At 40.1% G+C, this 27723-nt stretch overlaps 2 protein-coding genes across 4 annotated transcripts in view; one reads left to right on the top strand and one right to left on the bottom strand.

Annotated features, from left to right (window-relative positions):
- Nucleotides 1–42: 42 nt before the first annotated feature.
- impa2 (inositol monophosphatase 2) lies at nucleotides 43–27691 on the bottom strand. 3 transcript variants are annotated; one of them, XM_010906075.4, is made up of 9 exons: nucleotides 27629–27691; nucleotides 18070–18179; nucleotides 17734–17867; nucleotides 17278–17382; nucleotides 16935–16980; nucleotides 13268–13376; nucleotides 3036–3144; nucleotides 2084–2235; nucleotides 43–1560 (listed from the first exon to the last, which is right to left on the bottom strand). In XM_010906075.4, exons 2-9 carry the CDS (start codon nucleotides 18130–18132, stop codon nucleotides 1442–1444), a joined length of 837 nt encoding a protein of 278 aa, XP_010904377.1. In that variant the 5' UTR covers nucleotides 18133–18179; nucleotides 27629–27691; the 3' UTR covers nucleotides 43–1441. The 3 variants fall into 3 exon arrangements, with proteins under 3 accessions (XP_010904377.1, XP_019899906.1, XP_019899907.1); XM_020044347.2 differs by lacking the exon at nucleotides 27629–27691 and adding an exon at nucleotides 27375–27579; XM_020044348.2 differs by lacking the exon at nucleotides 18070–18179 and having other exon boundaries at nucleotides 27629–27679.
- LOC105031583 overlaps nucleotides 26927–27723 on the top strand; it is a 39486-nt gene continuing 38689 nt past the window's right edge. Inside the window, exon 1 of the mRNA XM_010906079.4 lies at nucleotides 26927–26976. The gene's annotated coding sequence lies outside the window, so the exon portion shown is untranslated. The remainder of the gene's footprint in view (nucleotides 26977–27723) is intronic.

Below are 27723 nucleotides of genomic sequence, written 5' to 3'. Positions count from 1 at the left end.
TGAATGCATTTTCTATTTTACAATAATAAAAGAAAACTTGGCAACTTAACACTAACTCTTCGGTACCTTTCATAGTAAGGAGTAACATTTTTTTTTATTATTATCTGTGATTGTGAAGATATTTTTTTATTTCAGTTGCAAGGACACATCTCTCTGTCAATAAAAGTCTGAACAAATTTTTGCTCTGAACAACTCTATTGGTAAGTTCTGTTCCCAGTCTGTAACAGCAGAGGAGGCCAAGCTGCTAGAGCTTAGAGAGATGAGGGAGAGGCCGTAGTGATGAGCGTACACACAAGCAGCATCCCAAAGGTAAATACCCCAAAGACTTGCAAAGACTACAACCAAATACTACCGCGGTAACTGTTTAAACTTTAATTATCAATAAAATGATCCAAAATTTTAAGCATAAGAAGCCCAAAAAGTTTGTTTTATTTGTGTGGCAATATCATTGTGTAGCAATTTGTATTCAGACCTTCACTTTATCAATGGGTTCTCAAAAAACCAACCATTATCATTCCAAAATGATTATAAGACAAAATGTTGATACCCTAAATATCTCAACAAAATGTTATTGCACAATGCTGTTCAAGGTCAAATATTTACACCCATACTTTAAATAGAGACTAATAAACATATATAATAAATATGGATAACTATCAATATAAAGGAATCAGGTATACAAAGAATATAATGAGGTATACAAAAAATGTAAACCGATGTTTCCACACAGATGCGGAATTAACATCCCAACAGCTTAGAGTTATGTATACAATGACAGGGACATGTCCAGTTGCCCAATATTTTGAAAAAACATTAGGGACTATGAAAGAAGTTTAATTACTGGGGCAATTGTTTAGGAGGAACTTATGAAATTCATCAAATTACTCCACTTGTTTATGTTTCAAAATATGCCATGGACCTGGCAGTCACCAGATTTCAAACTATATGAGCAATAGTTTCTACCATTGTTTTCCATCACCATTAACAAAAAACATCATAATATAGAATTATTTTGAAAATCAATGGTGGAACACTCCAGTTGAATTCCAGATTTTTCTATAAATGAGAATGTCTACGCTAATCCACAAAGCTGTTCTGAACACTTAATTCAGTGTTGGGGTTTCTTTTATTTTGACAGTTACCTCAACAGACATAACATCTACAGCATTTTTACTGTAAGTGGACAAACAATTAACTTCATTACAAAATTATCTATGGAAAGTGAGGGGTTATCTCTGGGTTCTTTCTGAAACTCACGATTAGGAACTTGAATACAGCAGAGTTTAACAGCGTTTAAGTCTTTTATAGTAAGCAAATAATTAGTAGCCCACAATGTGTCGCTTCAGTACCCCTACTAACTGACAGTACAGTAAACTAGAGTCTGTACACCTAAAACAGCCCATCTCACTGCGGTGTGTGGTTGCAGGCACGTAATGGTACTTTAGCCCTCGGAGTCGTCCCTTCCTACAGGGAATTCTTTGATCACCTGGGTGAGGTGATCTGCAATGGTTCTACTGCTGGCAATAATCAGCCTCCTGGACATCAGGTCAAAGGGGCCTCCTGGGTACCACAAAATAAAAACATGTTATTCCATGTGGTCTGCAAGTTAAACAAGTGTGGCTCTTTTTAAGAATTAAACTACCATATAAACACTACAAATTGTAGTGCTCTCATTAACTGGAAGCCATCCGTGGACTCCAATCTTCAAATAGACAGCCCCTAAACGCTACACTCTGTCCTTGAATGACATTTGACATCCTCACATCCTAGTGTACTGTCCAAGTATGGGAGAGTAATGACTGAACAGAGTTCACCAACTAGGGGACAGCTTTTGTAAATCGGACCAGCATTTGAGATGATCAAAACTGCAACTAGTTGTGATGGGGATTCCCCCAAGGGAAAGTGGCTGCAGCTGGGGCATAGAGACGGTCTACTTTTTGAATGGAGTACAGTCGATCAAATATCCACAATTCATACAACGGTCTCATTTAGGTCTTCTGTCGTCCTGGATCAATCTATACACATTCAGTACATACAACGTTTACACCAAGTTTTAGCATGACTGGAACAGTCAGAGACTTACCAGAAATGTCCATGATGACACCGCCTGCCTCTTTAACAATTACAGCTCCTCCAGCCATGTCCCAGCAGTGGATGCCCATGTGGTAGTAAGCGTCAGCTGCCCCACAAGCCACAAGGCACATATTGACTGCTGCACTGCCAGGCGAACGGATCCTATGGTAGCAACTTGAGCCTGTTAGACTTATAACCACTATATGTAATCAGACATCATGTAGCTCAGGTGATAGAGCATGGTACTTGCATAGAGAAACTACAGTGGCACGCAGGTCACTGAACCCACATCTAGCTATAAAGATAATGTCCTGCAATGGTACACGTTCTGGCATTGAGCATAAAGAAACAATGCAGCAGCTCTCCTAAATGTGCCATGCAATGAGAGAAGATTTAGCTAGATATAGCTAGATTTTGCCAGCAAAATTAAAAAGGGAATACTTTTTCTACAAATTGAAATAGCTGTTGGTTAAAGCAAGACTAATTTACCAATCTAGAAATATTTAGCTAACTTCAGCTAATACTGCCAGTGGACTAGTCTACTACTCTAACTTCTAACTGAAAGGCTTACTGAGTTTATATTAATAAAAATATGAAGGAGGGCCCCATACTCTAATACATATTGGGAAGATAAAAGCATATGCTAAATAGTATAAATTACATACAGTGAGAAAACAACTCTATTTGATGCCCTGCTGATTTTGTACATTTGCCCACTGACAATGAAATCAATGTATACAATATTTGACATGTGTTTTTCTGGATTTTTTTGTTGTTATTCTGTCTTTCACTATTTAAATAAACCTACCATTAAAATTATAGACTGATCATTTCTTTGTCAGTGGGCAAACTTACAAAATCAGCAGGGGATCAAAAAAAAATTTTTCTCCTCAATGTACTTCGATTTGATAAATAATCAGCTCACTTTGTGATAATGTTAATTCTGAAACTGTGAAGTTTACCCATGTACAGGGATGGTCAGGATTGTCTCGATGTTGCTCATCATGGTTTTGAAGTGCTCTGGATCCTTCTTTAAGCCCATCTCTGTCAGCACCAAGGACTTGGTGATGTCTACATACAGAATGACACTCATGAGTCAAGACCATTCTCTCATTAAATCCACTATGCACAACAAACTAGCATAATGTCAGACAAGAGTATTATCATATCAAAATTACATAATTCATCACTATATCGTCTTCATGTTATTACAATCAATTGATAAAAAAAGAAAAAAACCTATCAAATTCATAAATCTGGACCAGCACTCCAACTCTGGTAGTTGGTATTCAGACTAATCTTATGCAGATGCATAACACACTCTACAGGCATGGCTTCCTTGTGCGTCTTGAGTACATTTAATTCAAACTGCTGAATACCCTCCCACACACTGGCCAACCGATGTTCTTGAGAAGTTCATTCCATATGGTTTCCAGTAAATGTATTCTCTTAAAATGTGTACATTTAATATACATTTTATAGACATACTACCTCAAATCAAATTAATTTATAAAGCCCTTTTTACAACAGCAGTTGTCACAAAGTGCTTTTACAGAAGCACCTGGCCTTAAACCCAAAGGAGCAAAACAACAACATTGTCTAACAGCAGCGCATTGTCTAACAACAACACTGTCCAACAGTAGTGCATTGTTTCCTCCAGACCATATGCTTGGTAATTGTTGTATCAGACCAGAAAATACTGTTTCTCATGGTATGAAAGTCCTGTAGGTGCCTTTTGGCAAACTCCAAGTGCACTGCCTTTTGCTGAGAAGTGGCTTCCATCTGGCCCCATAATGGCTGATTAGTGGAGCGCTGCAGAGATGGTCGTCCTTCTGGAAGGTTCTCCCATCGCCACACAGGAACTATGGAGCTCTGTCAGTGACCATCAGGTTCTTGATCACCTCACTGACCAAGGCCTTGCCCAAAATCTGTGCCTCGACACAATCCTGTCTCGGAGCTCTATGCACAATTCCTTCAACCTTGGCTTGGTTTTAATTCTGACATGCACAATCAATTGAATTTACTACCGATATTTACTAATTTACTAAAATACTAATATTTCTCAAGTTGTAGAAATAGTGTAAAATCAATAAACAGGATGCACCGGAGCTCAATCTTGTGTTGTAGCAAAGGGTCTGAATGATGAATGTGAAAGTTACAAACTAAAAAGGTAATGGAGAATCTGTTTGAATACTGAATATACAGAATACTGAATACTTTGAAGCACTGAATGTGTAAAAGAGGAAAAACACTATCAGCAACAAGTTAATTACTTTTCTATAAATCTTAGTATATTATCTACATTGATAGAGCATAGCGGCTAGAAATACATCCACTTTTGCTTAATTGGACGGAAAACGCTGAAAACCCCTTTTATATATTATATGCTAATATATGTTAATAGTTAGGCCTATTACTATTAGCATATTCACTCAAATTGCTTTCCCTTTGTTATTCTCTTGTGATTATATTATGCATTTTTGTGAATCGACAGCTGGAGGGCTGATATTTAGAGATTTTCAAATACATTTTAGGGGTATGACATGTTGATCCTCAAGGTGGCCAATCCACAATACACCAAATAACATGAATCAAAATAGCCAATTAAATTGATTTAGAAAGTACACTCTACTAAAGTATTTCAATCAAGGCATTCGGAAAAGGCAAGTACAGTGGGGAGAACAAGTATTTGATACACTGTCGATTTTCCTACTTACAAAGCATGTAGAATTGTTATCATAGGTACACTTCAACTGTGAAAGACGGAATCTAAAACAAAAATCCAGAAAATCACATTGCATGATTTTTTTTATAATTAATTAGCATTTTATTGCATGACATAAGTATTTGATCACCTACCAACCGGTAAGAATTCCATCTCTCACAGATCTGTTCATTTTTCTTTAAGAAGCCCTCCTGTTCTCCATTCATTACCTGTATAAAAGACACCTGTCCACACAATCAAACAGACTCCAACCTCTTCACAATGGCCAAGACCAGAGAGCTGTGTAAGGACGTCAGGGATAAAATTGTAGACCTGCACAAGGCTGGGATGGGCTACAGGATAATAGCAAGCAGCTTGGTGAGAAGGCAACAACTGTTGGCGCAATTATTAGAAAATGGAAGAAGTTCAAGGGGACTGTCAATATCCCTCAGTCTGGGGCTCCATGCAAGATCTCACCTCGTGGGGCATCAATGATCATGAGGAAGGTGAGGGATCAGCCCAGAACTACACGGCAGGACCTGGTCAATGACCTGAAGAGAGCAGGGACCACAGTCTCAAAGAAAACCATTAGTTACACACTATGCCGTCATGGATTAAAATCCTGCAGCGCACGCAAGATCCCCTTGCTCAAGCCAGCGCATGTCCAGGCCCGTCTGAAGTTTGCCAATGACCATCTGGATGATCCAGTGGAGGAATGGGATACGGTCATGTGGTCTGATGAGACAAAAATAGAGCTTTTTGTTCTAAACTCCACTCGTGTTTGGAGGAAGAAGGATGAGTACAACCCCAAGAACACCATCCCAACCGTGAAGCATGGTGGTGGAAACATTCTTTGGGGATGCTTTTCTGCAAAGGGGACAGGACAACTGGGGAGGATAGATGGGACCATGTATCACAAGATCTTGGCCAACAACCTTGGCCAACAACAAAGAGCATTGAAGATGGGTCGTGGCTGGGTCTTCCATCATGACAACAACCCGAAACACACAGCCAGGGCAACTAAGGAATGGCTCCGTAAGAAGCATCTCAAGGTCCTGGAGTGGCCTAGCCAGTCTCCAGACCTGAACCCAATAGAAATTTTTGTTGGGAGCTGAAAGTCTGTATTGCCCAGCGACAGCCCTGAAACCTGAAGGATCTGGAGAAGGTCTGTATGGAGGAGTGGGCCAAAATCCCTGCTGCAGTGTGTGCAAACCTGGTCAAGAACTACAGGAAACATGGTCTCTGTAATTACAAACAAAGGTTTCTGTATCAAATATTAAGTTATGCTTCCTCCCAAGTCATGCAATAAAATGCAAATTAATTATTAAAAAAATCATACAGTGATTCTGGATTTTTGTTTTAGATTCCATCACTCACAGTTGAAGAGTACTTATGATAAAAATTACTTTTACATGCTTTGTATGTGGTAAAACCTGCAAAATCAGCAGTGTATCAAATACTTGTTCTTCCCACTGTATGTCAATACAGGCTACATAAATAATTGGCGTACTTATCAAAATCTAGATGACAGCCTACGTAAATACAGGATGTACAGCCACTCATTGCTACAGCAAAGATGACCTAAGGTGTTAGACATTTTTTCCAAACTTAAAGAAAATTAAAAAACTGCTAGTCATGTTTGACACATACACCGATCAGCCATAACATTATGACCACTGACTGGGGAAGTGAATAACACTGATAATCTCATTTTCATGGCACCTGTCTGTGGGATATATTAGGCAGAAGTGAACATTCTGTCCTCAAAGTTGATGTGTTAGAAGCAGGAAAAATGGGGAAGCGTAAGGATCTGAGTGACTTTGACAAGGGTCAAACTGTAATGGCTAGACGACTGGGTCAGAGAATCTCCAAAACTGCAGCCCTTGTGGGGTGTTCCCGGTCTGCAGTGGTCAGTACCTATCAAAAGAGGTCCAAGGAAGGAAAAGCAGTGAGCCAGCAACAGGGCCACAAGAGGCCAAGACTCAATGATGCACGTGGGGAGCGAAGGCTGGCCCGTGCGGTCCGATACAACGGACTAGCTCAAATTGCTGAAAAAGTTAATGCTGGTACTGATAGAAAGGTGTCAGAACACCTTTCTTGCGTACGGGGCTGCGTAGCCGCAGACCAGTCAGGGTGCCCATGCTGACCCCTGTCCACTGCAGAAAGCGCCTACAATGGGCATGTGAGCATCAGAGCTGGACCGCGGAGCAATGGAAGAAGGTGGCCTGGTTTTGATGAATCATGTTTCCTTTTACATCACATGGATGGCTGGGTGCCTGTGTGTTGCTTACCAGGAGAACACATGGCACCAGGATGCTCTATGGGAAGAAGGCAAGCCAGTGACGGCAGTGTGATGCTTTGGGCAATGCTCTGCTGGGAAACCTTGGGTCCTGCCATTCATGTGGTTGTTACTTTGACACGTACCACCTACCTGAGCATTGTTGCAGACCATGTGCACCCTTTCATGATAATGATATTTCCTGATGGCTTTGAGGAACACAACAAGTTCAAGGTTTTGACTTGGCCTCCAAATTCCCAAGATCTCAATACATGGATTGGACAAACTGGTCCAATCCATGGAGGCCCCACCTCACAATTTACAGGACTTAAAGGATCTACTGCTAACATCTTGGTGCCAGATACCACAGCACACTTTCAGGTCTAGTGGAGTCCATGCCTCGACGTGTCAGGGCTGTTTTGGCGGCAAAAGTGGGACCTAAACAATATTAGGCAGGTGGTCATAATATTATGGCTGATCGGTGTATAATGAATTTTAATTTACATTTACTTATTAAGGATTGATTCTGTTTACATATCCATAAAGCATGTTTGTTCCAAAAAGACAGCTGTCTGCTTTGAGCAACATAACATCCACCACATTACAATCTGAACAGGCAGCCAGCACTTTGAAACTAAACTAGAAACCATAAATGTCAGGTGTTTGATGTTATTATCTTTGTTTCTTTATGACACCTTATTTCAAATAATCTAAGAAAATATCCATCCATTGTAATGTTCTTTGAGTCATATAGCCTAAACTCCCAAATGCAACTGAAACCTTGCCACATTTCTTTTAAGCAAAATTTAGTTTGCTGCTTCACATCATGTGAGCAGCAGCCATAGCAGTAGAATCATTTCAAAGAAAAGAAAACTCATTAACAGACATTTTTGCCAATGTGCACATTAGGCAATACATTTCTCAGGAGTAGAAGTTTTTTTTTGTGTGTTTTTGTGAATAAAAATGATGGTCTAATCCCACAGATTACGCTGGTAATCTCGGGAAGATACATCTTTTCAGTATACAGGTGTGTCTGAACCGACAACATGTTGTAGTCCGGTGGCGGTTTTGGGCGGTTTCAGACACTGCGGCATGTGGTTAGTGCACCTTTTTTATTGTAACACATGATAAAGCTGCTGTGTGCTATGGGCTGCTTGAGAAGTACTATTGCAACATAGAGCTCTGGACCTGGATCAGGTCTGGAGATTGGGCTGACCATGACAGGGTCTTGATCTGGTGGTCCTCCATCCACACTTTCATTGACCGGACTGTGTTGCATGGAGCATTGTCCTGCTGGAAAAACCAAATCTCAGAGTTGGGGAACATTGTCAGAGCAGAAGGAAGCAGGTGTTCTTCCAGGATAACCTTGTACTTGGCTTGATTCATGAGTCCGTCACAAAGACAAATCTGCCCGATTCCAGCGATGCTGAAGCATCCCCAGATCATCAGTGATCCTCCACCAAATTTCACAGTGGGTGTGAGACACTGTGGCTTGTCGGCCTCTCCAGGTCTCCGTCCAACCATTAGACGACCAGGTGTTGTGCAAAGCTGAAAATGTGTCCAATCATTATGATATTTTGCAAACTTGAGCCTGGCTCTTCTTTGATTCTCATTGATGAAGGGATTTTTTTCTAGATTTGCACGACTTCAGCCCTGCCCATAGGAGTCTGGAATGGCTGCCATACATGTAGAGATGCTGATTTCATGAAAGATTAGGAGTGGTCTTGACATTTTTTCCCCAGAGCTGTATATTACATCCTCCAATCCTCCTCGATATGTGACCTGAAGTGTGGCCAGTGAAGAGGGCTGGTTAGCCAATGATGGGTAAGATCCCAAGTGTGATATCGAGACAACCTAAGACAGGCACAGATTTGCATCTGGCCACAATCCACAATATGCATACCCGAGGTACATGTGTATGTAACCCAAAAACTGGATCTGTGCTGAACAAATAACACAGTCACTAGAACAAGAACATGTGGTACTTGCCAGGTCCAGGGAGGTGGTCGAGTATCAGACAAATGCGCTGGTTTTCCAACTGCACACATTGTTACAGTCTCACTGGAGACAGGTGCACCAACCCACATGTCGATTGTTTTTGTGGTTTTCCTGGAGCTTGGGCCCTCACATCTCCCGGATATAAAAGCAAGGGACGACAAACCACTTACATTGTACTGTGTTTGTCTGTCTGTATTCTGACTTTTTTTGTGTGAATGAGTGTGAAATTATGCATTAAGAAAAAAAGGGGGGGGGAAGAGGCAGTGCAGCAATTATGCTATTAATGACAGTATTCACCATTGACTTGGTTGACATTAATTACTGACCTGAGTAGTCAAGTTTATGGGCAAACAAAACTAGGGGTGTACAAATTCTATTTGTGGATCCAGACTTGGATAGAGGAACGTACACACGTTTGTACCACTCAGCGCTCATAGCGCTCTCTGGTCTCAACCCTGGCTCGCCCAACCTGAATTGCCTATCCTGGAAAATAAAGGATTAACCCAGGCATGGCCACAGGAAGAGATTTTGACCAGGGGATGCTAACTATGTCAGAGTGCAAGGTGGTATGCAACAGATCTAGAATGGGTGAATGACGTGCAACCTTTAGCAGTTAATGGTAAAAGGGATTTTTTTAATCTCGACAGGGATATCAATGAGATAAACAACAATTTCTAAAAAAGTAAGACACTTCGGAATTACATTTTTGCCGGACCGCGGAAGCAGAGCTGGCCAAGAAGAGAATGTGACAGAGTTACTTAGTGACTGACTGACTACCCCTTGTAAAATAGCATAGTGGTTAAAGACACGGACAGCCATGCAGGGGACCGGTGTTCGAACCTTGCCACAGTTAAAACAAATCAAGCATTAGGATATTTTAGGATAGACAAAAACCTCACTGGCTACTACGTTCTGTGGATACGTTATAGTAAGCCTAAAATGACATTTTTTACGGTTATATTGTGACTATTTGTGGTGGATTTTAGAAGTATGCATCCATGCATGCCTTTTGGAGTAATACAGACCACAACCCCTTGGCCAGTAAAAGAGGAGTTTCCACGATTCTCTTCAGTTATCGACACCTATATTGATAGTTATTGCATCAATGTCATTGATTAATTAAAGAAAAACAAACATTGGTCAGGCCATGAAATTAAATGGCTTTGGCAGCGTAAAGTTAATCTTCAGTCTAGCTAGCAATTGCTCAAATGTTATGACTATTTCAAGTAGTAAGTTAGTAGATACTAGTAAGCCTACGGTATCACTGGCTAATAAGCTATCAAAACAGCCAGTGGCAAAAGCTACAGAGTTGATAGATGCCAATTGTGGTGTAAGTAAACTTAATAAGACATTTTGTCAGTTTAACACAATGCTTAACAGTGTCTATCAAAATATTCAAACTTATCTAATGTCGAGACGCTATACCGACACTCAGCACACATATAGCTTAGTGACGTATTGGTAAAAGAGACAGCCTGTCACATGGGTGACCCTGGTTTGAATCCAGCGAGGGCAACAACATTCATCCATTGTGGGCTGGCCAAACTAGGCTTGCATGGTTCTTTTTCTTGTTATTATTTTTATTTAATTTTTTATTTATATGATCCTCCCCTGGCTTACATACAGTATCTCACAAAAGTACATCCCTCACATTTTTGCAAATATTTGATTATATCTTTTCATGTAACACTGAAGAAATGACACTTTGCTACAATGTAGTGTCCAGTTTGTATAACAGTGTATATTTGCTGTCCCCTCAAAATAACACAACCCCCAGCCATTAATGTCTAAACCACTGGCAACAAAAGTGAGTACACCCCTAAGTGAAAATGTCCAAATTGGGCCCAAAGTGTCAATATTTTGTATGGCCTCTATCATTTTCCAGTACTGCCTTAACCCTCTTGGGCATGGAGTTCACCAGAGCTTCACGGGTTTCCACTGGAGTCCTCTTCCACTCCTCCATGACAACATGAGCTAGTGGATGTTAGAGACCTTGTGCTCCTCCACCTTCCATTTGAGGATGCCCCACAGATCCTCAATAGTGTTTAGGTCTCTAGACATGCTTGGCCAGTCCGTCACCTTCACCCTCAGCTTCTTTATCAAGGCAGTGGTTGTCTTGGAGGTGTCTTTGGGGTCGTTATGTTGGAATACGGCCCAGTCTCCAAAGAGAGGAGATCATGCTCTGCTTCAGTATGTTACAGTACATTGGCATTCAAGGTTTCCTCAATGATTTGTAGCTCCCCAGTGCCGGCAGCACTCATGCAGCCCCAGACCATGACACTCCCACCACCATGCTTGACTGTAAGGCAAGACACACTTGTCTTTGTACGCCTCATCTGGTTGCCACCAGACACGCTTGACACCATCTGAACCAAATAAGTTCAACTTGGACTCATCAGACCACAGGACATGGTTCCATGTCCTTAGTCTGCTTGTCTTCTGTAAACAGTTTGCTGGCTTTCTTGTGCATCATCTTTATAAGAGGCTTCCTTCTGGGACGACAGCCATGCAGACCAATTTTATGCAACGTATGGTCTGAGCACTGACAGGCTGACCCCCCCACTCCTTCAACCTCTGCAGCAATGCTGGCAGCACTCATACGTCTATTTCCCAAAGTCAACCTCTGGATATGACGCTGAGCACGTGCACTCAACTTTGTTGGTATACCATGGTGAGGCCTGTTCTGAGTGGAACCCGTCCTGTTAAACTGCTGTATGGTCTTGGCCACTGTGCTGCAGCTCGGGTTCAGGGTCTTGGTAATCTTCTTATAGCCTAGGCCATCTTAATTTAGAGCAACAATTCTTTTTTTCAGATCCTCAGAGAGTTCTTTGCCATGAGGTGCCATGTTGAACTTCCAGTGACCAGTATGAGGGAGTGTGAGTGCGATGACACCAAATTTAACACACCTGCTCCCCAGTCACACCTGAGACCTTGTGACACTAACAAGTCACATGACACCATGGAGGGAAATGGCTAATTGGGCCCAATTTGGACATTTTCACTTAGGGGTGTACTCACTTTTGTTGCCAGCGGTTTCGACATTAATGGCTGTGTGTTGAGTTATTTTGAGGGGACAGCAAATTTACACTTTTATACAAGCTGTACACTCACTACTTTACATTGTAGCAAAGTGTCATTCCTTCAGCGTTGTCACATGAAAAGAAATACACAAATATTTACAAAAATGTGAGGGGTGTCTTCACTTTTGTGAGATACTGTATATAAAATAATGGAACCCTCCCTATAGAGGATAGCAGAAGGTAGTAGTTTCAAACCAGCATCAAAACACGACTTGGAATCAGTAAGGATGCATGCATTTTTATTAAAACATGGATATCCATGCAAACCTAGTATTAATGAAGGAGGAATGTTAATATTATGTTAATATATAATATTAGTGATCGAAGGAAATCCCTGAATATCTCAGTTGGTAGAGCATGGCCTTGATCTATGGGGGGGGGGGGGGGGGGGGGACAAAATTTATGCTTTGGATTGGAGTATATGGTAAATTAAGTAAAAGGGAAAAAAAAGGGTTAATATTAATAGTTTTAATATTTAAGAAGAGAGAAGTAGGAAACTAAGAAAACCACAAATATGTAATTAAAACACTTGATTGTGACAAGTTTAAATTTGTTTACTAATGACACCACGTTTTGGGTCATCCCACAAACATTTTGTACACACTTGGCATCTCCAAATGTAATCTCTTCAAGAAAAAATTCAATTTGCATTCACATTTTCAGGGATTTGTAAGTCACATGGATCTACAACGAAAGGTTTATACACTTACATTCCTTTCGTCCAAACTGATTACTAACGTAATATGCACTTTAATGTAAGTTGCATGAAGAATGGTATAATCTGAAAAAAATAAAATACACAGAACGGGCAGGTTTGCGCACATTATACATTTTTTAATTGAACATGAGTAGTGTAATAGTCAAAATAAGTCAAAATATGAACTATGCGACACTTCCATTAGTGCGATCTCCACCCCCAACCGGCTGAAAAATGCATTACCTCATCAATTAGCTCAAGGTCAGAATATAGAAAGAGAAAAAGGCATACCGTTTGAATAATGTTACATTTAGAACCAAACAGCTCAGTGTCAGAAACATTCCCTGATGTTTTTGATGTTGTCGAGTAACCCCACCTTGTGGATATCATCATAACTGCATCATAACTGCCAGACAGACAAGGTTGTGCAAACATACCTTCCTGGCCAGATACTTTGATGGGTTCGCCGTTGCAAAATGCCCCATTCCCCTTCCGTGCTGTATATAGCTTGTCCTCTTGGCAACTGTAGACAATGCCAAACTCAATCTGATTCAAGGAGCATAAAAAAGAGGTTGATGTAAAACGTGCATTTATGTTCTACAAATGAAAAGCTTCTAATGCAAAATGAGGTCAACAAAATCTGGGATCAGTTCGGAAAAGTCAGTCCACTTAACACTAGTCAAACTGGTATTTTGTGCAGCAGTAATTTGGTCCAGAAAAAGGATGACCGATACAAAGGGGGTGGGAAACAGTTTTCACGCATCAGTAAAAGTGTAGAAATGTAAGATAATAACGTTACATACTTGTTCATTGATTAAAAACATGGTAAGCTAATCCAGCCTAACTGTAGCTGTTGAGCTATGTAACATATATACACATATATATACACACACATATATACACACATATAAGTATATCAGAATTCTTTAAAAAAAATATTAACAGTCTCAGCTAGCTTGCTACAGTATGAATAAATGTTGCACACAACGTATGTGAAATAATGCCTTTGTCAAAAAAAACTATTACTGTATATAATCATCAGATAGCATACCTAATTCAATGAGCTAGCTTGCTTTGTTTAGCATACTGTTACTAAAATAGTGTTTTCTACAACTAAATTATAAAACATCTATATACAAATACATGTATTATAAATTAAAATCACAGTTAATTGTTATAGTTGGAAATGGAGAAATATATTTTTGCACTGTATTTAAAGTTCTGCCCTGTATGTATAAATTATTGAAAACCATTTCAAATGGATTTGTTTGTTAATATTCTGAAAAGTACAGTCATGTATTATGCTATGTATGATATTGGCTGTTATTAAGGAAATGTAACTGTTATAAGAACTGAAATGCCACTTCTACCATGTGTTTGTATTGTAGGTTGTTTTGAACAGGTCCCAGGTAAGATGGCTGTCAAATTGCTCCAATCTAATTCATAGAGGCTCTATGACATCAGCCCATCTACTGTTCTATTATCCATGTTTAAAAAGCTCTACCGCATGTTGTGGCCACATGGTAACATACTCTGTGTGATCATTTCCTTGTGAATGACTTTTTAACAAAACATTCAATTTTGGGGGGAAAGACAAGGCTTAGTTTATCCAATGAGGTGCTTTGGTTAAGTCAGGTGACAGTTTTTTCCTGTAGTTCGATTTCTGACAACCTGTCGTCTCTTGTTGAAGTGGCTGAAAGCTAACAAAAATTTCAGTACCAAACAGGTACCACCACATTTCACTAATTTGAAATATCACGTTAGGTAAGTTATGATGTCATTCACCACTCAAAAATGTCATACAGAAAATACTGGCAGACAATTTGCATTCTTCTGCACGAAAGCTGCACATGGGACCCTCTTGGACTTTCCAGCACAACCATGACCCTAAGCACAAGGCCAAGTTGACCATCAAGTGGTTACAGCAGAAAAAGGTGAAGGTTCTGGAGTGGCCATCACAGTCTCCTGACCTTAATATCATTGAGCCACTCTGGAGAGATCTCAAACGTGCGGTTCACGCAAGACGACCAAAGACTAGCTGTACCACCTGGAAGAATTTGGGGCCTCGTAGACAACTATTACAAAAGACCGTAAGCTGTCACTGATGCAAAAGGGAGCAATACACAGTATTTAGAACTAAGGGTATGCAGACTTTGAACAGGAATCAGTTCATTTTTTTCTGTCGTCATGTTTCATGATTCTGTTATGACCTACAGTTGTATGTAAATCCTATAAGAAACAAAAGATATGTTTTGCCTGCTCACTCATGGTTTCTTTACAAATAGTACATACAGTGTGGGGAAACAAGTATTTGATCCCCTGCTGATTTTGTATGTTTGCCCACTGACAAATAAATGCAGTCTATAATTTTAATGGTAGGTTTATTTGAACAGTGAGAGACAGAATAACAACAACAAAAATCCAGAAAAACATGTCAAAAATGTTATAAATTGATTTGCATTTCATTGAGTGAAATAAGTATTCGACCCCTCTGCAAAACATGACTTAGTACTTGGTGGGAAAACCCTTGTTGGTAATCACAGAGGTCAGACATTGGCCACCAGGTTTGCATAAATCTCAGGAGGGATTTTGTCCCAGTCCTCTTTGCAGATCTTCCCCAAGTCATTAAGGTTTCAAGGCTGATGTTTGGCAACTTGAACCTTCAGCACACTCCACAGATTTTCTATGGGATTAAGGTCTGGAGACTGGCTAGGCCACTCCAGGACCTTAATGTGCTTCTTATTGAGCCCCTCCTTTGTTGCTTTGGCCGTGTGTTTTGGGTCATTGTCATGCTGGAATTCACATCCACAACCCATTTTCAATGCCCTAGCTGATGGAAGGTTTGATGGTACATGGCCCCGTCCATTGTCCCTTGATGCGGTCAAGTTGTCCTGTCCCCTTAGCAGAAAAACACCCTCAAAGCATAATGTTTCCACCTCCATGTTTGACGGTGGGGATGGTGTTCTTAGGGCCATAGGGAGCATCCCTCCTCCTCCAAACACGGCGAGTTGAGTTTATGCCAAAAAGCTTGATTTTGGTCTCATCTGACCATAACACTCTCACCCAGTTCTCCTCTGAATCATTCAGATGTTCATTGGCAAACTTCAGATGTGCCTGTACATGTGCTTTCTTGAACAGGGGGACATTGCGAGCGCTGCAGGATTTCAGTGCTTCATGGCGAAGTGTGTTACCAATTGCTTTCTTGCTGCCTTGAGATCATTGACAAGATCCTCCCATGTAGTTCTGGGCTGATTGCTCACAGTTCTCATGATCACTGCAACTCCACGAGGTGAGATTGTGCATGGAGCCCCAGACCGAGGGAGATTGACAGTTATTTTGTGTTTCTTCCATTTGCAAATAATGGCACCAACTGCTGTCATCTTCTCACCAAGCTGCTTGGCGATGGTCTTGTAGCCCATTCCAGTCTTGTGAAGGTCTACAGTCTTGTTCCTGACATCCTTGGACAGCTCTTTGGCCATGGTGGAGAGTTTGAAATCTGATTGATTGCTTCTGTGGACAGGTGTCTTTTATACAGGTAACAAACTGAGATTAGGAGCACTCCCTTTAAGAGTGTGCTACTAATCTCAGCTCGTTACATGTATAAAAGACACCTGGGAGCCAGAAATGTTTCTGATGGAGAGAGGTTTAAATACTTATTTCCCTCATTAAAATGCAAATCAATTTATAACATTTTTGACATGCGTTTTTCTGGATTTTTGTTGTTGTTATTCTGTCTCTCACTGTTCAAATAAACCTACCATTAAAATTATAGACTGATAACTTCTTTGACAGTGGGCAAACGTACAAAATCAGCAGGGGATCAAATACTTTTTTCCCCCTCACTGTATATTACCAATTCTCCAAGGGTATGCAAACTTTTGAGCACAACAACTGTAAGTAGTGTTAAAGCTCATAACAGCACCAATTGAATCAACACAAACATTTCTGAGGAAAAAAGTAACCGTACACAGATAAATCTATCATAATGTGTGTGGCAGAGGGATTTAAAAGCTCAAATATTTCACTGTGCACCTACACTTCCTTCCGTTTAACCTAGACACACACTTTCTTGTTGTAACAATCAGTGTAGAGCCATGCCTTTACCTCTTTCTTCACAGCAAAGCCAATCGACACAGACACAAATGGGAATCTGAAGTGACGGAGAAGTAATTGTTAAGAACCCTATGCACATGGGAATCAGTTTCTATTAAAAAAGTTAATTTTGCTCGAACACGTCAGGACACAAGAAGAATCTTGTTAAAAATAGCAAGAGTAACACCAAAAAAAGAATTCCATTACTGCAGTAGGGTACAGCTGCTCTGGGTTAATAAACATTACATAAGTTAATAAATAATTCCATTATGTGAACATGCAATTGTACATTAATAGTCCCCTAGATGAGTGTAATAAATGTGTAATAAATAAAAAGTTTCACAATGGGCAGCACCTGTGGACAAAATTGGTGGTTCCATCGATGGGGTCAATAATCCAAGTGGGATTATCAGTTAGGATGCTAGGGGCTCCTGCTGCTACTGACTCCTCACCAATGAAACTGGAAGAAAACAGGAGAGATGCTGGATAATGAATATCAGAGACAGAATTACAGGACACATTCTCTGGCACTAGACACCCGTCCTTGTTTCACTTTGGAACAGAAATACTTGACAATGTGTGCATTTTTGTTTCAAAGTGTAATCAACTGTGTAATTGATTTAGCTTGACATTCAGTGTGGGCAATTTGCACTATTGAAACTAGTGTACATATGACTAAGCTCCAGTATCCAACACACTAAACCGAGTGTTATTAACCCAGGACTCCTAGGAACAATATAATGAAACCGACTGTAAAGCAGTAAATAACAAATGTGAGTTGTGGTCCAATTTCTTTTCTGAACGACTGTACCTGTGTGTGGTGTACTTCTTCCTAATGGAGGAAATAATTAGTTGCTCCACCTTTAGGTCTGTCTCAGTAACAAGGTCCACTGGAGAACTCTTCTGCATGATGGCAATGTCCTTCTGCAGTGCATCTCGTATCATCTAACCGAGAAGAGAAAATGTCATCCAGCCAGGAGTAACTTAATGAGGTAGACCAATCAAAGTTAAATTACTATAATGCTTAGCATAATGGTTGGGTACATTTACTCATCCACTTGTCCCATGTAGCATTAAGTATTCAATGCCAGAACCTGAGTTAAATTCCCAAAGGGGACCAGTAGCTAGTAGGGTATTGCTTTCTTACCTTCCCAGCCTGTTTGGTCACTTCAAGGCAGTGGTCCATGCACTCTTTCCAAGGGTCTGCCATAACAGCAACGTAGCTAGCTAATAAAAAGTCTTATTCACCTAACATACCTAAAGCGTAACAACAAAGAACATTGACTATCTTCATTTATTAAGTCTAACACTGTCAAACATTAACCCCAGTTTAAACGTTAGCAACAGGCTTATGGATGTCTTGGACTGGCAACTCAATTGAAAAATGCAAATAGAAAACGCAATTTCTCTTTCTAAATCAGCACAGTATGCATATTTTTTTTAATATATTTTAATGCAGGGTCCAAAATGTGTGCCAATTTGGAAAATAAATGGCAACGTGTGTTAATATTTAATTTCCATGGTCTGTCCAATAGAACACTGACAAAGAAAATGCTTATGTTAATGACTCAAATCCAATCGCAATGCTTCATTTTGCTATTGTAACAACTAGTCTTATCTTACATATTAATCAATTACAGCGGGCAGGGTTTCAGTAACAGGGAGTGATAAAGCAAGCAGGTTTCAAAAAGTTAGTACACTGGCAAGTTGGCAACAACAGAGAAACTTGCTGAAAAGGACCCTATAGCTGAATGGATGGAAACAACTGAGCTCCTAGTGGCTAATATAGCTGCTATTATTTAGAAAGCTATATAATTTGCTACAAGCTGTTGTATTATATACCAGGTAAATACATTACCTTACATTTATACCTGTAAATTGTATATATTATCAGTAAATTACATTTCTGGATGTAAAAACCATTAACACATGTACCTATTAAATTGATTGTTTGAACACTTAAATCACACATCGGGTCTCAATGAGGGATATACATGAGAGAAAAGATCACACTCTTTACAGTACATTGTGTAATTTGTTGAGAACAAAATGACGGCCAATGAAAACCAAAATCACCAACCAATTGAGGGCTGGATTCAAACACACACCAAAAATCTAACTAAACAGTTGAAATTACAGGCTGTCCCAAACTTGCGTGAATTTCATCACAGCAACTCATAATGTGACTCAGTAGTGTGTATGGCCCCCACGTGCTTGTATGCACTCACAACAACGTCTGAGCATGCTCCTGGACGCAAAACCATTCCCTTTTTGGGGGTTGTCTTGCTGTTGCCTCTCCAGTGCACCGGTTGTCATTTTCGTATATGCACCAAAACAGATTCACAATTGCTTATGCTTCCTAACTGGACAAATTGACATCCCTGAAGGTTAACTGGTGTTATACTGTGCTGATTACATGTTCCCTACATTTTACTGTGCAGTGCATGGCTTCCATTATCAGGCATATGCTCTGATAAAGTTGGGTTGACCGAAAGCTCAAATAAATTGAAAACCACATTGATTCTGAATGTGCCAAGATCCTCTTTCGTCGGTTTATACATTAAGTATTTTCCCATTTAAAAGTTACATTAAAACATTGAACAGGATAACGATCGTGCATGGTCTTTTTCTTTACACCTACTGTACCGCTAGCAAGCTATGCGTAGTGACGCATAGGTGTGAAGCTATTAGGGGATTTAATTCAAAGTGTGAGTCAGAAAAACACACTGGGCATAAACTGTGTGGAGAATCCTTTCTTCTTAACGGGAGTACTCAAATTAGTTGGTCTTACATCACTGACTATCTCGATTCACCTTCCTTGTCCACAACTTCCTTGTGCACTTGAATAAGTTAAAGGTGTAGGATTGTCACATAGCCCTCTGTCCAGCTTCTATTTAGTTATTACTGTCGCTGAGGACTACAGTGAAACAACAAAGAGGTGATTAGACTGAGCATTCACTTGTGGGTGGATATTGCACCTTTGGAAAAAGTGAATGCCTTATTGTTAGAACTGAGCAGCCTCCCAGTGAGTAATCCAGGTGACCCCTTTAAAATAAAATGTTTATATATCACAGCTTTCACTCGTTTACATCATAGGCAATAGCCTGGTGCTCCTCTGTCCAGCTAAATTAAACTCCCTCTATAAAAGGAATATTATAGGACAGGATTGTGTCCACAATAGAATTAACCTAATTCCATTAATACGGTCTATGATTCTCCACCAGCGCTTGGGACATTTTGATTATTTCAAGTCAAGTGTTATTGCATTTCAGTTAATATTGTCAATGTTACAGGTATTAACTATTGCCATTGTTACAGTATGTCCATGATATCCTGCAGGGGACAGTATTATAGACTTGTAAAGGCAGATCAATTATGATTTGGACTGGAACCCTAATGATTCTTTTGAATTCCTGTTGTTTAACATCAAGGTTATTTTTTTGTGTGTTTAGATTTCTAACAAGTGCAATTGTTCAAGTTCAAAATGTTTATTTGTAATTTGCAATAACAAGTTATGGCAATGAAATGCAAGGTTTTCCTACTCCCGAAAGTGCATTTAAAAGTTTAAAAAAGTAACAGTAATTGTAATATAAAAACACAAACTATCAATAATAACACTATACTAAAAACACGCATCAATAATAACTATAAACTGTACAACCATAGTGCAATGTAAAAGTGACAGGTGTGCATGATATGATTGGCAGATGAGCATGATATAAAGTGACAGGTGTGCATGGGACTATGGATGGAAGGGAGGAGTGGTTCCTGAATTGAGCAGCCTTATGGCCTGAGGAAAGAAACAATGCCGTAGCCTGTTAGTTTTGGACAGAATACTCCGGTACCTTCTGCCTGACGACAGTTTGGTCAACAGTCTGTGGCATGGGTGGCTGGGATCTGTAATGATCCGTTTGCTCCTCCTCCTACACCTCTCTGTGTAGAGATCTTGCAGGGATGGCAGGTCAGACCTTGTGACGCTCTCTGCTGTTTTAATCACCCTCTTAAGTGCTTTATGGTCGAGGGCGGTGCAGCTGCCATACCAGGCTGTGACACAGCCAGACAGGATACTCTCTATAGTGCATCTGTAGAAGTTGGAGAGTATCCTGGATTGTTGACACCAAGGAACCGAATTGTCATGCATTGTACAATAATAGTTTGTGTTGGTTACATCCATGCAAAACATTATTCATGATTGATGTTGCTTTTTCCACAGTTGTTTCTGACTGATGACCTGTCTTAGCTGATAGACAGTCTAAAATTAACATTGTCTCCAATGAATACTAGTAATATTCTAAAGTATACTGATAATAGGGCAGACATATCCACTGTCAGAAGTGTTCATTGAATTGGTTTGATACTACGAACATACTACACAGAGTATGATTGTCTGCAAATATAACAATACATACTTTACACATAGACATTTCTATACTGTCAATCTTATGTTCGAAACAATTGCAACATGAAAAACGCTCAATAGTCAATAGTTACATCTATTGCTTGCTAGACCCTTAAAGTCATGTTGCCTTTTGCTTCCCAGCCAACTATATACAGTACCGGCCCAACGATAAATGGACAAGTACCCAGGATAGTTATTGACTGAAATAGTTAATACGTCATAATCCCCTTAGCGGCAAAATGTGATATTGGCTATTGTTATAATATCATGGTTTGCATTTTGTTTAGGCTTACCCCAGCTCCAAATTTTAATACCCTTGTAAATCTCTTTAGGACAAGTTGACATTTGTCAACATATCAACTGACTCTACAAAAAAATGATTGTCTATTAATAGGAGAAGATATTGAGTCACCTTGTCCTACTAAACACCAAAGTGGTGTAAGCCTACACAAAATAGACCTTACTTTAAGTTGATCTAAAAATCCCCCATGGAAGAAATGTAATTAAGAAATGGTTTAATAATGGAAAGACCCGCTTTTCATGTTTTGACACTAGGTTTTATGGGGATTACGACTCATACCACTTCAGTCATTTGTGTTTCTGGGGCTAGCCCTGAAATGTGAGTGATAACCCTACTCCGGAGCAGTCCCAGCTATCCCCAGGCTTAGGGTGGTGAACACTTGTTTAGCCCGACTTTAGCAAGTCTAAAACCCTAGGTTAAGGTGCAGTGTGAACACACCTTATGTTGGGTTGGAAAGGTGAACTTGTGCTAGGATCTGGTTTAGTGCTGCTTTCCCCAGAACACAATGGCCATGAGGGCAGCAGTTCACACCCCAGAGATCATATTAGTTAGAACCACTTCTGAAGAACCAGAGGCAGCGCCACAGACAAAAGGCTTCATTCCTCAAAGCTTTCCAACACTGTGCACAGCAGGGACATCTGCTGGACAAAATGTAATATGACATTTGATTTAGATGTATTGTATTTAACCCGGAGTGGTACATACAGCTCTGGAAAAAATTAAGAGACCACTCCCAATTTTTCTTAAAGCAGCATCTCTGCATGTATGGCAGCCATTCCATTCCAGTGTCTGTTAAACACAGGCACACCTCATTGTACTTAATGAGGTACTGATTAGGTGATTACCTGAACCAAATTAAATTTTACACAGAAAAGTATAAAAACCACTGCTGTGATCATCACTATCCTCTTACAATAGGACCAGCTGAATTGCAAAAACAGTGCAAATAGTACCTCAAAGTTAATTTGAATAAAAAATATATATAATCTTCAGCATGACTAAAGAGTTGAAAAGAAAAGCTTTGAGTGAGGAAAAGGTTTCAATTCTGGCTTTACTGGCAGAGGGATACAGTGAGCGTCAGGTTGCTACAGACTGGCAGAGGGCAAAAATGACTGTCCACTGACCGAGATGACCATCAACTCATTCGAATGTCACTCAACAACCGTAGGATGACATCAAGTGATCTACAAAAAGAATGGCAAACAGCAGCTGGGGTGAAGTGCACAGCGAGGACGGTTCGAAACAGGCTCCTAGGAGCAGGGCTGAAGTTGTGCAAAGCTAGAAAAAAAAACTCAATCAATGAGAAGCAAAGAAGAGCCAGGCTGAAGTTTGCAAAAGACCATAAGGATTAGACCGTAGAGTAAGGTCATCTTCTCTGACGAGTCAAATGTTTTGCTTTGCCCACCTGAGTCCTGGAGAGGCCTACAAGCCAGTGTCTCACACCCACAGTGACATTTGGTGGAGGATCGGTGATGTGGGGATGCTTCAGCAAGGCTGGAATTGGGCAGATTTGTCTTTGTGAAGGATGCATGAATCAAGCCAAGTACAAGGTTATCCTGGAAGAACACCTGCTTCCTTCTGCTCTGACAATGTTCCCCAACTCAGAGAATTGTTTTTTCCAGCAGGACAATGCTCCATGCCACACAGTCAGGTCAATCAAGGTGTGGATGGAGGACCACCAGATCAAGACCCTGTCATGGCCAGCCAAATCTCCAGACCTGAACCCCATTGAAAATCTCTGGAATTTGATAGAGAGGAAGATGGATGGTCACAAGCCATCAAACAAAACTGAGCTACTTGAATTTTTGGGCCAGGAGTGGCATAAAGTCACTCAACAGCAATGTGACAGACTGGTGGAGAGCAGGCCAAGATGCATGAAAGCTGTGATAAAAGATCTGGGTTATTCCACCAAATACTGATTTCTGAACTCTTCCTAAGTTAAAACATTAGTATTTTGTGGTTGAAAAATTTATATGAATTTGTTTTCTTTGCATTATTTGAGGTCTGAAAATAATGCAATTTTTTTTGGTTGTTATTTTCTACAAATTTGGGAGTAATGTTGTCAGCAGTTTTGTGCCTATAAAAGAGTAGTCTTTTATAGGCACGCCCGATTGCAGAGTGCCTGGACACAGACCTTAGCCACTGTAGTTTGGCAATGTGTATAATGACTACATAAATAACAAGAAAATACAATTGTACAATACAATTTCAGCCAATGAGTCCACAAATCCTGTTCTCGCATAAACTGTTCAAACAGTGTGGCCTTCAGTTACAAATATACACACATTCTCCATAGCTCTCTAATACAGTAATAATTGTCTTGTCTACTTCTAAAATGACCTAATCTTTTGTATAACTAGGTAACCAAACACTAGTCTCTTGTATAACTCAAATGTCTGTTCTATTACTACTATCAAATAACAAGATCTATTTTATGACTCTTGACTAACCTGCTTTCATATACTTCTCTCTAATTTCCATTTGTGTGCATGTCTCAAACTCCTACTGACAGCCATCGAAGTGACCAGATTTTATTTACCTTTTATGCATGCAGTTTCCAAACAACCATTCTGAAAATGGCACATATTGGAACTCGAGGGAGAGTTTGTGATGCCTGAATATTCGAACAACATTGGCCATGTGGTGTTGTGGGCCAGTAATGTCAGACTAATAAAACTAGCAAGTCACTGTCTTGATGGGGCCATTGCAAAAAAAACTAACAGATGAAAAATAATAATCCCATTATACACTCGACATCCACCAGTTGATCATAATCTGGCAAATGCACAAATAACTACCTTGCTGCTCTTTACGCCTGCTGTTGGCCAGTCAAGAGTTGAGCAGTGATGAGACGCGTGACTGTCTGGTATTGTTTATCAATAAAACATTTAAAAACTAACACGAATGAGCGAACGAAAGCAAATGTTTTTAGATCAGCGCAAAGTAATTTACCTGTTTCAACTTCCATGTAACTCAGATGCACTGTGTCATCTGTCGTAAGTTTCCGGCAAGAGCAGACACATGTGGGTCTTTTTACAAAGGCACTAACAACTTTTGCTAACAGTCCCTGACCAGCCATGCCAATATCAAACAGCAACTGGTCTGCATGACAGCCAAGCTGGTGGCTGGCAATCCATCTTCAGAGCCGTTGACCGTGCTGGAATATAAATGCAGTTGGAGCCTACTTTCCAGACAATCCCGTTCCAGACAATCGCCTTCTGCGAGGCAGCCTTTCCTCCTTGGTTTATTTTGTGACTGTGCATTTTACCTGGATGTATATAGCACAGGAATGCCATAGGGAGTGAAGTTCGCTTACTGTAAGAAACTGTAAAGGCAGCTAGAGACCAGGATGACTACTGCCAAGTCCACCGTTGTCTACTACAGCAAACACTACAAAAACTGCAAAGAAGCAAAATAAGACTTTAGACCAGCTATCTATGTCCCAATCCCAATGTCCACACTCATTGACTCGCAGACTTTGGAGCACGTTCTTGCTAAGTCTGTGAGGGATTAGGGCTGTCCCACTGTCAAATCGTCAAGTGCGTGAGGGCTCTCTCGTAAATATTTTGGGCCCTTTGTTAACCCTTTTTGTAAATCCGCATTTCTGTAGACTTTGCCCGAATTGCCCACAGTGCATAGTGTTGTGACATGAAACAAGGGTTACCGGGGAAACCCGGAAGCGAGAAAAAAATCCCAGCAAACCCGCCTTATAAAAGAAGAAGCATGGTGAACTATACTAGGCGTACATTAACAAGGATATGAGATGGCACATAGCACACATTAAATCAGAGGAATGCAATCACCTTATAGACTCTGTGCACCATCGTAGTGAGGAACTTCCGCTTTTGTCTAGAAGTCTGCATTGCAGTTTCCGGTTTACTTACTAATACTCATCCGCATTAGTAAACACCTAAACTCACAAGATGAGTGATGCTGTTGTACGGAAAAAATAGACATATAATGTACGTGACTCATTTAAGTTTCAAGGTACAAGTGGGGCAACATTTTAATCAGGAGAATGTCCTCTTTTTAATAAAATATGGCTTGCGCGATTCGATTTTTTATATACTTCCACGTAATGCAGGTTTAAGCGCAATTAATACCATATAGGACCAGATGTTTACCTCCTATGCCAGTTGTTATTTTTCAGTTTCGTTGTGAAATTAGGTTACAGTACTAAAATAAAAGAGGAGACCTGTTTTGGTGCTTTTTTGAGGCTATGGAATTTTAAGCTTCATTCAGGCTGAAGAGGCTGAACGAAAGTTTGTTTCAATTCACTTGCTATTGGGACGCGCTAGCGTTACTTAAGGCGATCACCCGCGTCGCCCAAAATTTCTGTTTTTAGTAGATGTCTCCAAGACCTGCCTAAAATATGCATTAGTGATGTCCATCAAATTGTTGATGCCTGGTCCCCTGCTCCAACAAGCAAGCGGAACAAGGGATTCAAACTCTACTTATCGAGTTATCTGCACAACTACAAGGGTAAGTAGTTTACTGTGGTGTGCCGGCCGGCTATCGGTTAAGCTAGTCGGTTGAGCTAGTTAGCGACGTGTTCCTTTTTAGTGTAGTATTAGGCAGTACAATAGAACGCATGAAAATTCACCCTAGCCTCAAAAACGGCAAAAGAATGCTGGCTGAGCTGAAACGTTGGCTGAGCTAGAATGCTAGCGCTTCCCCATAGCAAGTAAATTGTACCTTGAAACTTAAGAGTCACGTACAGTATATTTCTTATTTTTTTCGTACAACAGCATCACTCATCTTATTGTGAGTTTAGGTGTTTTCTAATGCGGATGAGTATTAGTAAGTAAACCGGAAACTGCAATGCAGACTTCTAGACAAAAGCGGAGGTTCCTCACTACGCTGGTGCACACTATTACACACCTAGTTTATTCAACTATTTATTTTAGTTTTGCTTAACGATACAATTTTGACCAAAAATAGTACATTGATTATTGGCAAATATAGGTTATTATTGACAACCTTCTGTCAACTCTGTAGAGCAAGAGCCTGCAAGATATATATCAGGCAGTTGGTCTATAAGTGCCTTGGCCGCAAGTAAAGTAAAACATTTAAAATAAAAAGTCCCAAACCCACAATAATGTGCAACATCTTTCAGTGTCCTCAATGTAACATGATAGTAGCAAGTGCTGTCCCATTACTATTTATAGCATTTTGAGCCCTTGCAGCCTTTTGCACTCAATCAATTACCACGTTATGTCAATTAAGTCTGGGAGGGTTCAGGGCTTGGGGGGGGACATTGGGATCGGCATTTATGTATAGCAAGCAACCAGGAACCCTAAGCTAACGTTAGCAAGAAGAACGTTGAACTCCGAGTTAGCGCTTTTTTGGAACAGGTAATTATATTTTTCATATTATCATTCCCTATCGGGCATTGGTACGGAACCGATTTCTGACCGGTGAGTAATGGCTTTAACGATCTGTGTAGTCAGTAACACGTCATTAGGTCGATGGGAGAAATTAGGAAATACACTAACAAAATTAAGTATTGTTATTGGATTTGAGGTTTCGACCCAATTCATGCTATCATAAGATTAAACATTACAGTTGCAAATACAAAACGACAAAATGTTTCATATAATCAGAAACAATAGTTTTTTTTAAGTGTCACTATGTTGACCACTGCAATGAAACAAAACACACTTTGAAATTGATGTTTCAAACTGTCATGAACTATGCATACACGATCAAGAAAAAGAATGTAATATCACTTTGAATTTGCCACCATGCATACCTATTTAAAAAAAGATTTCCTAAGTCTAATTCCATTTTCCGTTGTGTCAGTCACAGACATCCTATACAGTCTTCTATACCGTCTTCCATTACATACAGACGGTAGCTACAACACATAAATCCTAAAATGTTCGAGAACCAGGTCTTGATTGGCATTGATTCGTCAATAGCAAAACCTTCAAGGATTCACAACAACTGGTTCGTAACCCCTACCATCCTACATCGATTTGATATCGAAAGCTAATTCCCACTTACAATTCAGTTCGTTTCCCACTTGGTTATTGTCCTTGTGGCTACCAGAAGTGACCGGAATTCTGCTAGCACTTTATTAACTAGTATTCTGTCAGCAG

Source organism: Esox lucius, chromosome 21 (assembly GCF_011004845.1).
Source record: "Esox lucius isolate fEsoLuc1 chromosome 21, fEsoLuc1.pri, whole genome shotgun sequence".
Classification (NCBI taxonomy): Eukaryota; Metazoa; Chordata; class Actinopteri; order Esociformes; family Esocidae; genus Esox; species Esox lucius.
The sequence above is the reverse complement of the archived record's forward strand: the minus strand, read 5'-3'. Positions and strand labels throughout refer to the sequence as shown.

Bases quoted from the DNA above. Each gene is read 5' to 3' on its own strand.
- impa2 (XM_010906075.4), bottom strand. From the start codon at position 18,132: ATGGCAGACCCTTGGAAAGAGTGCATGGACCACTGCCTTGAAGTGACC. The intron at 13,377-16,934 runs GTAAAGGCATGG...TCCTTGAATCAG, and splicing joins GCTTTGCTGTGAAGAAAGAG to ATTGAGTTTGGCATTGTCTA. The intron at 1,561-2,083 runs GTAAGTCTCTGA...TGTGGTACCCAG, and splicing joins TGTCATCATGGACATTTCTG to GAGGCCCCTTTGACCTGATG.